The sequence below is a fragment of the Rhineura floridana genome, chromosome 2, assembly GCF_030035675.1.
Source record: "Rhineura floridana isolate rRhiFlo1 chromosome 2, rRhiFlo1.hap2, whole genome shotgun sequence".
In the NCBI taxonomy this organism is placed as follows: Eukaryota; Metazoa; Chordata; class Lepidosauria; order Squamata; family Rhineuridae; genus Rhineura; species Rhineura floridana.
In genome coordinates, this window is record NC_084481.1 from 169,533,093 (window position 1) to 169,545,760 (window position 12,668).

The window sequence follows — 12,668 nt, forward strand, 5'->3', positions numbered from 1 at the left end:
GAGTGTGTTAGCCACTGAGAAGAGTCTTCTAATGTGCCTCCTTGTACTTTCCTGCTGATTGGAGCCAATCAGAGTGAAAGGAGGTGAGTCAGCCACTGAGATGTTTATTGGCTCCTAGGGACTTCCATTGTTGTGGGAGAAGACATTAACAAGGGTCTCATTCTCAACCCAGCAACAAAAGAGGGGGAAGGGCACGGCTGTGGGTATCATGAAGAGATCCTGCAATATACTACTGATGTCCACCCCTCTCTAAACATCTCAAGTACTTGAAAGTTGCCACACAGAGGAGGGCCAGGATCTCTTCTCGGTAATTCCAGAGTGCAGGACTCAAGTTGCAGGAAGCCAAATTTCAACAAAACATTGGGGAAAACTTCCTAACTGTTAGAGTGGTAGGACAATGGAACCAGTTACCTGGGGTGGAGGTGGGCTCTCAAACACTGGAGGCGTTCAAAAGGCAGCTGGACAGCCACCTGTTGGGAATGCTTTAATTTGGATTCCTGGACTGAGCAGGGGGCTGGACTCCTTGGCCTTATAGGCCCCTTCCAACTCTATGATTCTGTGAACGGTCCCCTTGTTTGACAAGTCACTCCCATTACAGCAGGCCTATAAGGCCAGGCTCACCTGCGGAAAGCCTCTTTGTGTCTTGATAATGGTTGTGTGGGTATTTCTACATCCAGTTAGAGAGCAGCCCACCGTTTAAGAGTGGGAGCAACGGAGGGGGGCAATGTATTAAGGCTTGTTCCGTCTCCAGATGGAGTTTGGTGAATTCAACTGATTTTGTCTACAGCTGGTGTATTCTTCCAGTCTTCTTCTGTAGTCGCTTGGCCAAAGAGATGAACTGGGAAATTAATGCTGTTTCCAAAGCCCGGTCCTTTAGGCCCACGCACCGGCTGACCCTCATTGGCAAGGGGAGCTGCTCTCCTCTCAGGTGAGGAGGACCGAAGGAAGACACTTTCCTCCGATGAAAGTTCTGCGTAGCCGCGTGGCTTGGTTTTCGTGGAACCGAAGCACACCCTTTGGGTGCAAACCCTGGCCGGAGAGCAAGATTCCCCGTGGCCTTGTTTCGGGAGGATCTGCGGCCATTGGGCAGAACAGTCCTTCGCGGCTCCGATTGCATCCTGGCTGTGGGCTGGTGTGTGCCAATCAACCCCTCGATGGCCTGATTGCCGTGAGCGCTTATTGTTGGGTCGCGTGTCCCTCGTTAAAGGCAAGCACAGAGAAGCTTTTCATGTGGCTTTTATTTCAGCTTGTTAAAAAGGAGGGGGGAGAGCGAGCGAGCGCAGGGAGAAGATAAACCTGCAGCTGTATGGTAATGAGGCCTTGTCACCTTCTCGCCAGCCCCTGTCCACGCTCGCCCTCACCTGTAAAAAAGAAAGGCGAAATAACCACTTGGTGCGTTATTTTGGAAAACACTCTCGGGTAGGAGGTGGTATTTCGTTACAGCTTTCCCAAGCAGACTTTAGAGAAGATTCTTTTAAATTCTGAGCCGAGCAAATGTAGGTGTGGATTTCTGCCTGGACTAGACAGGGCGCACGTCCGCTTGCACTCTAAAGAGCAACTCCTTTTGCGTGTGGAATGAGAAACGCCAGCCTTACCAAATCGAGGAGGGCCCCGAGCAAGATGCCGATATGGTGCAACGACAGGGATGGGTAACAAAATGTATGCCTGCCACATGGCGGCGGGCGGGCCAACGGGGAAATCACTTGCCTCGAAGTAGAGGTAAACTTCTGCTGATCTTACTTGATTCTCGAAAGCGTTCATTTTATAAAGCCCTATCGATGAACTGCGGAGCGTCAGTCGACGTAATATTAAAATCCAAAACCGAGGCAAAGAAACATCCCTAATTCCCTTTGCGAGGAGGTTTCTTCTTGTGATCTCTTTCAGTGTTTGGATCTGTAGGGATCGAGGACTTCAGTGATCCTTTACACGCACACCCGGCCTTCCCTGTCTCTTTTAATCCGTAGTCGATAAGGTACCTTGATAGTATTTCCTTTCAAAAACTCACCTTTCTATTTATGGTCGGCCTAATCCCTTGCTTCCAGGGGTTCAAGATGTCACGTCCGACGGGTGCCCAGCCTTTCCTTTCACGTGTATTTAAGAAAGCGTCCCAGGCCTGTCCCAAGGGCATTCCTTGCCAAGGAAGAGTAGCCCCGCTGGTCTGAGTGGGGCTTACTCCCAAGTAAGGCGCCTGATCGGATGGGCAGCCGGCCGTGGGTGACATGCCCAGGTCAACAAGGTTAGAAGGGGACGGGTTCGGCGGGGAATGGCTTGGCTCGCCAGAGCGTCAACTGTCAAACCCAAACCTGATGCTAACAGCTTCGGCACTAAATGAACCGGGAGGCCAGATAACATCAGTGCTTGATAAAGGGTAATGAGCGCCTCACCCAGGGGGAACAGAAGGGCGGCGGGCGCTTTAATGCGCGATTGAAAGGCTAGCCGGGTACTGCGGGCTCTAGCAGATGTCAGGGTGGGTGTGTTTTGATTTCTGACTTGTATTGGAGGTTTATGAGGCTAACCAGAGCCACCCCACGCATGGCCACTTGGCCCAGGCGCCATCTGGCACAAGCCGGGCGGCGCGCAGGAGCAGGGCATCGCGTTGGGGCTGGAGAGCCACAGGCAGCGTCGACCATATGGACGCACTGTTCTTCCGAGCTCATGCAGGCTACAGAGAGGCCAGCGGAGCTCTCTCCGCTTTCACGACTCGGCCGAACCTCACGGCAACCCTCCCCATACGATACGAGCACCTGCGCGGATAGAATTTCACCTTTAATCCGCCCGCTTTTGGCACCGACTCCCCCCCCCAAACAAAATATTGTGATGTGGGCGGCCAAGGGGCCAGCCCCCATGAAACCTAGCCCCCTTTCTTTTCCGCCGGAGACTCGCCGCTGCTTTTCGTTTCCAAACCCTTTTCACCGGGTTTCCTAATGGCACACGTTGCCCGACAGCATCCCTCCACTTCCTGATGGAACAAAGCAGATGTGAAATCTTTTCGAAAGTCATGGGTATTATATTGTTGTGATGGCAGCTATTAAAGAGGCTGTAGTAAAATAATAAATGCGACCTGCAACAGGCCATCTGTTTTGTGTTTACCAAAACAAGTAGATAAAAAGTTGCAGTAAGTAACATAAGGCAAGCTGAATCAAAAAGTTTGCAGAGGGCAGGTTCGAACGACTGGTGTTTAAAAATTATTGGCACATCGCTTACATATTACCATCCATACGGGGAGCATGCTCAAGCCATAGCACCTCTTTGGGACCTCAGCCTTTTGCTTGATTGTTTTTGTTGCCATAATCCAAGATCACACTCTTGTTCTCCACATCAATTAATCCAGAATAATAACATATCCTCTTGATTCTTCAAACACAATCAGTAATGGAGGCTAGAACTAGGAGGGTCACCTAATTAAACATATCTTAGTAGATCAATCATGTGACTTTTAATCAATTGATTAGTCAATTAAGTATGCATAAATTTGCTTTCCAATAAAATAATGGCTCTGAAGGAAAAAAGCACTGGTGCATATGACTGCAGAAAAGTCCAACCTTAGAAGAGGCATTTCTTCTCTGTGCAAGGTCTGTAGTTTTTATCATGTACTTCTGTTAAGAAATGTCTTCTTTTATGATCTTTTAAAATGCATACATAATTAATTTATTTAAACCTCATCTATATGCAGGATTTTAACAAATAATGTATACATTTTAAAAAACTTGTAAAGTTACCTACTTTTTAGCATCTTAAATGCAATCTGTTTAAATTTAAAAGTAGGTTTTCATTGTTAAACCCAGCAGTTATGGAACAGATACTAACTAGCGACATGAGATTTTCCATATTTCTTTTTTCCAGTTTCATACCTTGAATTCTTGTCATGATATCCATATAATTTTAAGGGAATTGTTTGCAGACTATTAGTGAGCAATGTGATTGGTTTTAGTGAACATGTACTGTAATTGTTGGCACTTCCAGTGTTAAATAAACACTGACAATATTCCAATTAGTTATATCCTCATCCTAAACATAATTACATGGAACCCAGGTCCTATTAAAACAAGTAGGACTTATCTGCAAGTCTATGTGTTTAGAATTGGATTGCTAGTGTTTTATTTTATCCACACATCCTTTAGCAATCTACTTTACATCTCTCTTAAGAATCTAATAGTTGATTTACAATGCAATCCTGTTCAGTGAAATCACTTGAATACTAGTGACACCAGTCCTGAGCCATTCTTATGAATTAGTCACTATTATGTTCCATTAAAATCAACTGAATTTAAATTAGTCATGATGGACTTGTTCCTGATTAGGGCCATTGACTTCAATGGGATTGAATCCACCAAACTGCAGGACTGCAGTTTAAGAGGGTCAAAACTATAGAAATATCTGAAGCTGCCTTATACTGAGACTATTGGGCAAAAGGCCATACTGTGTGGTGGCAGATCTCCAAGGCCTTAGGTCAAGGTCTTCACATCATGAAGGGTGGAAACAGTAATGTGAATCTGCCATTAGAGTCAACTTTGTGCAGTCTAATCCTTCATGTGCTTTCTCAGAAGCAAATCCCACTGAATGAAATGAGATTTACTCCTAGGCAAGTTATGCATGGAATTCTAGCAGTTAATGCAGAGATGAGGAACATGTGACCTTCTAGATGTTGTTGGGACTACAATTCCTATCATCCCTGATCATTGGCCATGCTAGCTCAAGTCTAATAACATCTAGAGAGCCACGGGTTCCCCATTCCTGGTCTAGTACAGCCTTAAGCAAGTTTATTCATAATCAAATCCCAAGGAATTCAATGAGGCTTACTCCTGTTAAGACTGCAATTTTAATGGGGTAACTTATACTACTGAAAAGTTGAACTTGCTGAACCTCACAGACTGGAGTTCAACATGTGCTTATGTAGCACACGTATTAAACAAAGATATATTATTGTATGACCCCACAAAACTGAGTGAGCAGGAGGTGTTTTTTTAAAAAAATAATGGAGTAGATTCAGATGACCTGTGCTCCCACTACACTGTGTTGTGAGGAAGCTAGTTGTCAAAGTATATACATTTAATGTTTTGTCTGGAAGATGAAAGGGATCTGATGCTATGCTGGTGCTTGACTATATCAAGCAAAACGTTTCAGCCACAGTCCAGACTCTAGAGAGATCGTTTGGACATGTTCTTTATGAGTGCTGTTGCGCTCAGGTTCTGCTTTTGGGCTTCTTGCAGGCATCAAGGTAGCAACTGATGAGCCTTTGGCCTGATAGAGGAGTGCTCAGTCTTCTAATGCAAAAGTTAAATGGTAGCAGACAGTGTGCACAAGTAGCCAGATTCGTCCTAGATACAGAAAAAGACGCTGTTAATGAATTATCCTAACAAGTTAGCTAAATGTCTTCAGTTCAGGCCAAAAATGGATTAAAGCTGGGATGTGGGAGGGGAGTATGATGACAGTGCTGCTCCAGTGATGGAGGTCTTGGTCTGGGAAACCTGGAGTTAAGTCTAACTTCTGCCACTGACTCACTGGATGGCCTTGGACAAGTCACATTTTCAGTCCTTCACCTGTCATATGGGAATAATGGAGTTCTTAGGTATCATGCAACAAACTCAACCAACCTTCCTCAATGTGGTGCTTTCCAGATATTTGGACTTCAACCCCTATCACCCAATTATTGTCATGCAGGCTAGGGCTCATGTGAACTGGGAGTCCAAAGCAGCTGAAGGACACAGTTTGGGGAAGGCTGCTTGAAAGCAATTCAGACACAGTAGCAAAAACTCCTTTCAATAAAGAAACTTTGAAAAGCTTTCATTGTTGCTTTTCTATCCATTCCATCCTTTCTCAACTTCTGACATAGATTCAAGCTTTAAATAATTTATTCCAGAGTAATCCCAGGGAAATCATTGGGAATACTTTAAGAATACCTAGTCCACAAGAACATAAGAAGAGCCTGCTGGATCAGGCCAGTGGCCCATCTAGTCCAGCATCCTGTTCTCACAGTGGCCAGCCAGGTGCCTGGGGGAAGCCCGCAAGCAGGACCCGAGTGCAAGAACACTCTCCCCTCCTGAGGCTTCTGGCAACTGGTTTTCAGAAGCATGCTGCCTCTGACTAGGGTGGTAGAGCACAGCCATCATGGCTAGTAGCCATCGATCGCCCTGTCCTCCATGAATTTGTCTAATCTTTTAAAGCCATCCAAGCTGGTGGCCATTACTGCATCTTGTGGGAGCAAATTCCATAGTTTAACTATGCGCTGAGTAAAGAAGTACTTCCTTTTGTCTGTCCTGAATCTCCCAACATTCAGCTTCTTTGAATGTCCACGAGTTCTAGTCTTATGAGAGAGGGAGAAGAACTTTTCTCTATCCACTTTCTCAATGCCATGCATAATTTTATACACTTCTATCATGTCTCCTCTGACCCACCTTTTCTCTAAACTGAAAAGCCCCAAATGCTGCAACCTTTCCTTGTAAGGGAGTCGCTCCATCCCCTTGATCATTCTGGTTGCCTTCTTCTGAACCTTTTCCAACTCTATAATATCCTTTTTGAGATGAGGCGACCAGAACTGTACACAGTATTCCAAATGCGGCTGCACCATAGATTTATACAACGGCATTATGATATCGGCTGTTTTATTTTCAATACCTTTCCTAATTATCGCTAGCATGGAATTTGCCTTTTTCACAGCTGCCGCACACTGGGTCGACATTTTCATCATGCTGTCCACTACAACCCCGAGGTCTCTCTCCTGGTCGGTCACCCCCAGCTCAGACCCCATGAGCGTATACGTGAAATTAAGATTTTTTGCTCCAATATGCATAGTCAGACCAATAATCTGTCTAGCTCAGTATTGCCAACACTGACTGGCAGGAACTCCTTCAGGGTTCCAGAGAAGGCTCTCTCCCAGCCCTACCTGGGGATTGACTGAACCTGGGACCTTTACCACTGAGTCACAGTCCTTCCCTACCCTAGTAGTCAACCTTTCTTTTGATCCTTTCCTTGCTAAAACGTTGTATCCCAGTGTTGCGGTCTTCAGTCCTTTTTTGCGATCACATTTTCTTTATGATTTTTTTAAAAGCCTTTTTGTTAAAATCTGGCATCTAGGTCCTGAAAGAACTGGAGAAAACACACCCCATTTGCTTGTTCTGTTTCGAGCCGCCTCAAAAATGTCCCCCCGCCCGGCAGCCTCTCTGGAGAGAGAAGCGCCGAGGGGTGTTAACGCGGTCGATTTGGGAGACAAGCGTTTGGAAATGTTTCCTGATTTGCACAGAAGGAGGGGAGATTTGCAAACTGTTGCTGCCACATGGCTCCATTCTCATTGTAATGAGGCCGGCGCGTGCCTCATCTGCTCCAGGGGAGCTGCCACGAGCCAGCCAAGCACGCCACGTGCCAACTGGGACAACAAGGCCCGGGCCGACTCAGCCCGGCAGCCTCCAGACACCCGGAGCAGCCGCAGCAAGGCCCAGGAGGAACGCACAAAGGACACCTGCTACAGCCTCGGCCCGCAGCTACAGGCAGCCGGTGCGCGCGCACACGGAGGCACCCGCGCATACGGCGGCCTGCCTTGGGAGAGAAGCCGGCTTGCTTGGATGGAGCACGTGCCGCCCCGCTGAGCCTCGGCTTCCTTGCGCCGAAGGTCGCGTTGGCGCTTGCGCTGCGGAGGCCGGGGGGGGGGTGTCGCTGGTCACCTGGAAGGACGGGACGGGCGTGCCGATGGGGGCGGAGATGCCAGCGCCCTTGGAACGGGAGTAGCCCGCAAAGACGCGCCCTGCCCTCGGTTTACCGCCACGTAAGCAGGTGTATCCTTCGTGCACTACAAACACTAGAGCATTTGGAATCTCCAATGGAGACTTTCAGAGTTTCACAGACTTTGTTTGTATGTTGGCCCCCGAGATCTTAGGTAGGTCGCCCCAATTCTCATTAAAGAGAGGCCAATTGGTTTGTCCAGGCGACACAATATGAATCCATGGTTTGGCGGGCGTTGCAACCCTGTAGGATCCAAAAAGTGAATGGCTGGTTAAACAACCAACTAGATGCCAGTAGTGTGCATTTGAAACTTTCCCGCCAGTTGGGTATCACCATCGCCACTACTCCGCATTGATTTAACACTACCATATGCTCGGCTTGCTGCACTATGCAGGGTTGTGAGAGTCTCACCCCCACCGCCCCTCAAGCTTCAAGCCCACTCTGGGTCCGGCAGACACCGATCCCAAGCGCATTTCCTGCAAGATAAATAAATCCTGTTAGTCCCGATAGGACTTACTTTCAAGCCGCATGTTTAGAAACCGGAGGCCCCAACTCATTACACGTTATTTCTACGTGTGCTACACGCTGCACACAAAATGGAAATGGCACTGAGCATGGCCACAGTGCTTGCAAAAAACTCTGGACAGCCATTGGCGGCCACCGCCACAAAGCCTCTCCGCCCTTCCAAACGAATTCAGAGGTGCAAAAAGCAGTGAGTTAACCAACCAGCTTTCTTTAGCTGCGGGGAGGGGCGATGAGTTTGATTGGGCCAAACTCAATTGCAATTCGTGGACGTCAGTCTCCCCTTCTCTTGTTATTCAGAGGTTAACCCGTCAGACAAGGCCTTTTCGAAATGGTAGAGCGATTACGATTGACTCCCGGGTTCTAAATCGATGGCTTCTTTTCCATACAAATGCATGTTTGTTCCTTGAAGTTCTCCATCTGTTTAGTAGCGAACACCTACTGAACCTGCCGTTCAATAAATCGATTTTCCAATTTAATGTAACAGCTTCGCAGGACATCGACCCTCCTCGTCCCCCGTCCTTTCTTTCCTTCGGGGCCAGATGCCACAGCAGCTCCAGATCTTCCCCTCTCCCTTGCAAGCTAGCTCGGGGCCCACCTACCCAATCGCCTCCCCGCGAGCAGGACCAGAAGACGCTTCAATCTGCCTGTTTGCGCCCAACAACAGAGAGCTTAAAGTGCGAGCGAAAAGGCTACCCGCAAACGTAGCTGACCTCGACTCTTTTCCTATTAATCCGAGCGCTGCTCTTTTTCTGAACTTTTTCCGGGCTTGTTTAGATGCCGCCGCCCCTACACTATTTTTAAAGAGGTGCCAGGGTGCATCACAGGGGAAGGAAAGGCACTTTGTACATGCACAAAGGTCGTTTGAAAAAAAAGTGGTATACTTCGGGACATTCAAAAAGATTCTGGAGCTGAAGCCTGGCTTACATGAAACCCGAATTAACCTCCCTTTGATGAGCTAAAAGGGTGGCCGCGGGGCATGGGGAACTTGTCCGTTTGCAGAGCAATATGCCTGTGACTTCGCCAGTGCATCTCTACTGGAACTTTCCATACATCTGGCTTGTACAGAGAAACAGGACCATCACCATCGAAGATGTTCAGGGGAACAGCATTCTGATACATGGGACGGAGGTTAGGCATGAAAGACTAGGGATAATCTGGGGGGGGGAGGAATCAACAGCTGCTGGAGAGCAGTTTATTGGAGATCCAGGTTTGAAGATGACGTCTTGAGTTTGGATCTGGACATTTGGGTTGAATTCACTGACTTTCCGTTCCCATCTGCAAAATGGGTATAATAGCCACCTATTGCACATGATTGTTATAAAGGCAAAGGCATTCAAGTTTGTAAAAAGGAAAACACTGTTGAAAAGACCATTTGAAGCAATTAAATAAATAAATAGAAGCAAAATGTTATTAATCAGAAGCCTCCTTTTATAAGGATCTTCGGAGGCAACTGTATCATCTGCGAAGTCTTTAATGGTTAGTTACTCTGTGTGGTTGGGTACCCTCATTCTCACTTTACAGATGGGGAAAAGCGAGACTGACAAGACAGTAGCTTGACTAAGGCCATCCAATGTCTCCCTGACAGATGTAAATTGTAGCACAATCAAAGTCATCTCCTCTTTTTGCTCTGGGTCTGCAGTCGGAAGCCTGTTGGCTGGGAAGCAAATCCCACTGAAATCAATGAGACTTCCTGCTAAACATGTTTAGGACACAGGGAGAAGGGAGGCAATGGAGAATCCTGTCAGTAGCTTATTCTTTTAAAACTTCTTGAGACTTCTGGTCTGGGTCAGGCCACCAGAGGATGAAAAATGGACAGAGAAGAGGCTTGGTACACAGGGAAAATAATGGCGTATTCTGTTCGAAACTCTGATGGACAGGTTGACCTGACAGAACAGAGCAGGGATGGGAAACCTGTGGCCCTTCGGATACTGATGGACTCCAACTCTCATCAGTCGCAGCTAGAATGGCCAAGGGTCAGCGTTGATGGGAGTTGTAGTCAAACAACACCCCTGGAATACATCGATGCCCTGATTCATGTTGGAATGTATGAGGTTCAACTCCAACTTGGTGGGCTGAGGCTGCATGGGGTTAAAAAGGGTAGCTAGGGAGGAGACCTCCTTGTTGCCAGGCTATACCTGTCCTTTGATCCTTGCCTTCTCTCCCCCTCCTGCTAGACTGACATGCAAAGAATGTTGATCCCAGTTCCTTCCCGCCTTCCCAGTTCCTTCTTCTCTCTCGAGAGGGGAGCAGACATCTGTCCTTTGTCTCTCCCTCTCAACCAGCATGAAAGCTGCACTGGGACCAGTGCAGACTGCTCCAACATAGCTAGTTAGTTAGATATAGAACTCTTTCCTATCAAGCATGTACTTCCAGAATAAAGTAGTTGTTTCTTATTCTTATTTTACAGCTTAAAGTCTCTGTCTGACTAATTTGCAGGGAAGGTAGAATCTTAGCAAAGATTCAAACACACACACGTACGCTCGCTCAATACTCTCCGCTCTGCTATGCAACTCAATAGAATTCCGACAATTCAGACGTGGGTGTGTGGCCGATAAGGCTGGGTTCCGACCCGATTCCGTGTTCCTCTAGTTGCTTGCTTGCCCGGCAGGTGAAAAGCATGTGAAACACGGGCCTGGCTTAATCATTCCTCATTGGGAGGAAAACGGCTTGGGCATCAGTGCTGCCCGTTGTCCTTTCCCTTTTTTTGAACCCGGAGTTCTGGACCGAATCACAAAACTGGAAGGGAACAATCTCGCTTGGATGGTGGTGCGACAGTCTCCCCCCCCCCGCCTCCTCCAGACCTGGCTGGATAAATGCTGTACGATCCTCCGAGCGACCACGACCGGAGGCTGTTTCTGTGGGGCATTTCCTGCTCCATTTCCTGCAACAATGGTGCCTTTCTCGGCGTCGGGTTATTTCCTCGCTAAGCCCTCCTATACCGTCATCTCTCGTGAAACCTGCCGCTTTGTTCTGTCTTTTCTCGCGTCTTTCTCCCAAGGCTCGCCTCTCTTTATCGGACAGTTATACTAAACGCTGGCGCAAAAGAGGAAGCGATGTGTTGAAGGATCACCAGGGAAGGCGGCTGCTGAATCGCGCCTGACGCAGCCTTGCCCCCAAGGAGTTCCTGCCAACAAAGCAAGGGCCACAGCAGCACCAGGAGTCGAGCTGGGCGATAAGATTACTCCACTAAAGGCTTCCTGAGGGTTGCTGGCTGCCAAAATGGAACTCCAAGCCAAAACGCGCGTGGATCTGACTTTGTTTCCTAGTTCCCTTCCTTTCTGAGTCCCGTGGCTGATTGCATACAGGACTTCCGAACAGCCCTTCGCTCAGTCTGATTGGCTCTCTTTGTCCACACTAGACCAGCGCACCTGTGTTAATGGGACAGAACAATACATTTCCGTGAAAGGGTAATTATGAACAGGAGTGTAGTCCTCCAGGCTCTGGTGTGTGTGTCTTAGTCCCCATAGAGTTTGGGTAGCCAGGTCCCAGCAGGGTCCATAGGTCTCCAGCGTCCTATGAACCAACCAGCATGAAAGTGGAGTGTGTTAGCCACTGAGAAGAATCTTCTAAAGCAATATTCAAGCCTGGCCAGGTTTTTCTATAATCTTAGAAGGCTCCGTTATCTTAGAAGGGGACGTGGCTGCGAGGAAGCATGGCTGTGACCATTATGAAGGGACCCAGCACTTCTGAATTTGCTGCTACATTACTCATAATAAGGATACAAACATTTTTTCTCTTCTTTCCATATGCACGGACAAGGACTTTTTCTCTAGGATGTGATTGTGCAGGGACCTTTAATAACTTGGGGTAGGGGGGATGCATTTGCATAACTTCCCTGTAGTAATAGCTTAATGAAACCATCACATGGCCACCTCCAAGGTATAGGTACATTAGATATATCTATATCTAGCCCTATCCCTATAATTATATTGTTGTGCACACACTTGACTGGTGCAAGATGTCTGGGGGTTCCTGTGCTTACTCAGGATTCAGTTTCCTTGGAATGAAAGTCAGCAGAGACTGTGGTGTCTTTATGCTATACATGGTTTATTTACACATATATTCAACTTGAGCATAAGATGGAAAGACTCCCAGTATTAACACTCCACTGATCTTAGGTTTCTAGGGGACTCCCTAAAGCCATGGTTTGGGGTTCAGAATAGAGAGCAACACAAGCCTCTCTGTGTCTTCTTAGCTCCCAGCTCCACACCAGACTAACTAAAAACACACAGGCCACTTCTTGGTTCCAGGATGAGGAAGGGTTTCCAGCCAGGTGAGGAGGGAGGAGGGCCTGTCTCCTGAAAGAGTTCCCATGGCAACAGGACTCCTCTGGACACAACTTTAGGCATGTAGATCGGCCCATCAACTAAGCAAAGAAACTGGCTTGGCCAGTTCTATTAACTTACGAAAGTTAATACTCCAGCAGG

General features: G+C 47.6%; 1 protein-coding gene across 1 annotated transcript; it reads left to right on the forward strand.

Moving 5' to 3' along the window:
- Positions 1–1,628: 1,628 nt before the first annotated feature.
- Positions 1,629–10,583, forward strand: LOC133378017 (uncharacterized). Its single transcript, XM_061612802.1, has 3 exons — positions 1,629–1,649; positions 7,325–7,767; positions 8,726–10,583. Exons 1-3 carry the CDS (start codon positions 1,629–1,631, stop codon positions 9,198–9,200), a joined length of 939 nt encoding a protein of 312 aa, XP_061468786.1. The 3' UTR covers positions 9,201–10,583.
- Positions 10,584–12,668: the final 2,085 nt, after the last annotated feature.

Excerpts from the sequence above, each read along its gene's own strand:
- LOC133378017 (XM_061612802.1), top strand. The coding sequence starts at position 1,629 with ATGGTGCAACGACAGGGATGG. Across the intron at positions 1,650-7,324 it reads TGGTGCAACGACAGGGATGG|GGGAGCTGCCACGAGCCAGC; the intron begins GTAACAAAATGT and ends CATCTGCTCCAG. Across the intron at positions 7,768-8,725 it reads GTTTACCGCCACGTAAGCAG|CTTCGCAGGACATCGACCCT; the intron begins GTGTATCCTTCG and ends TTAATGTAACAG.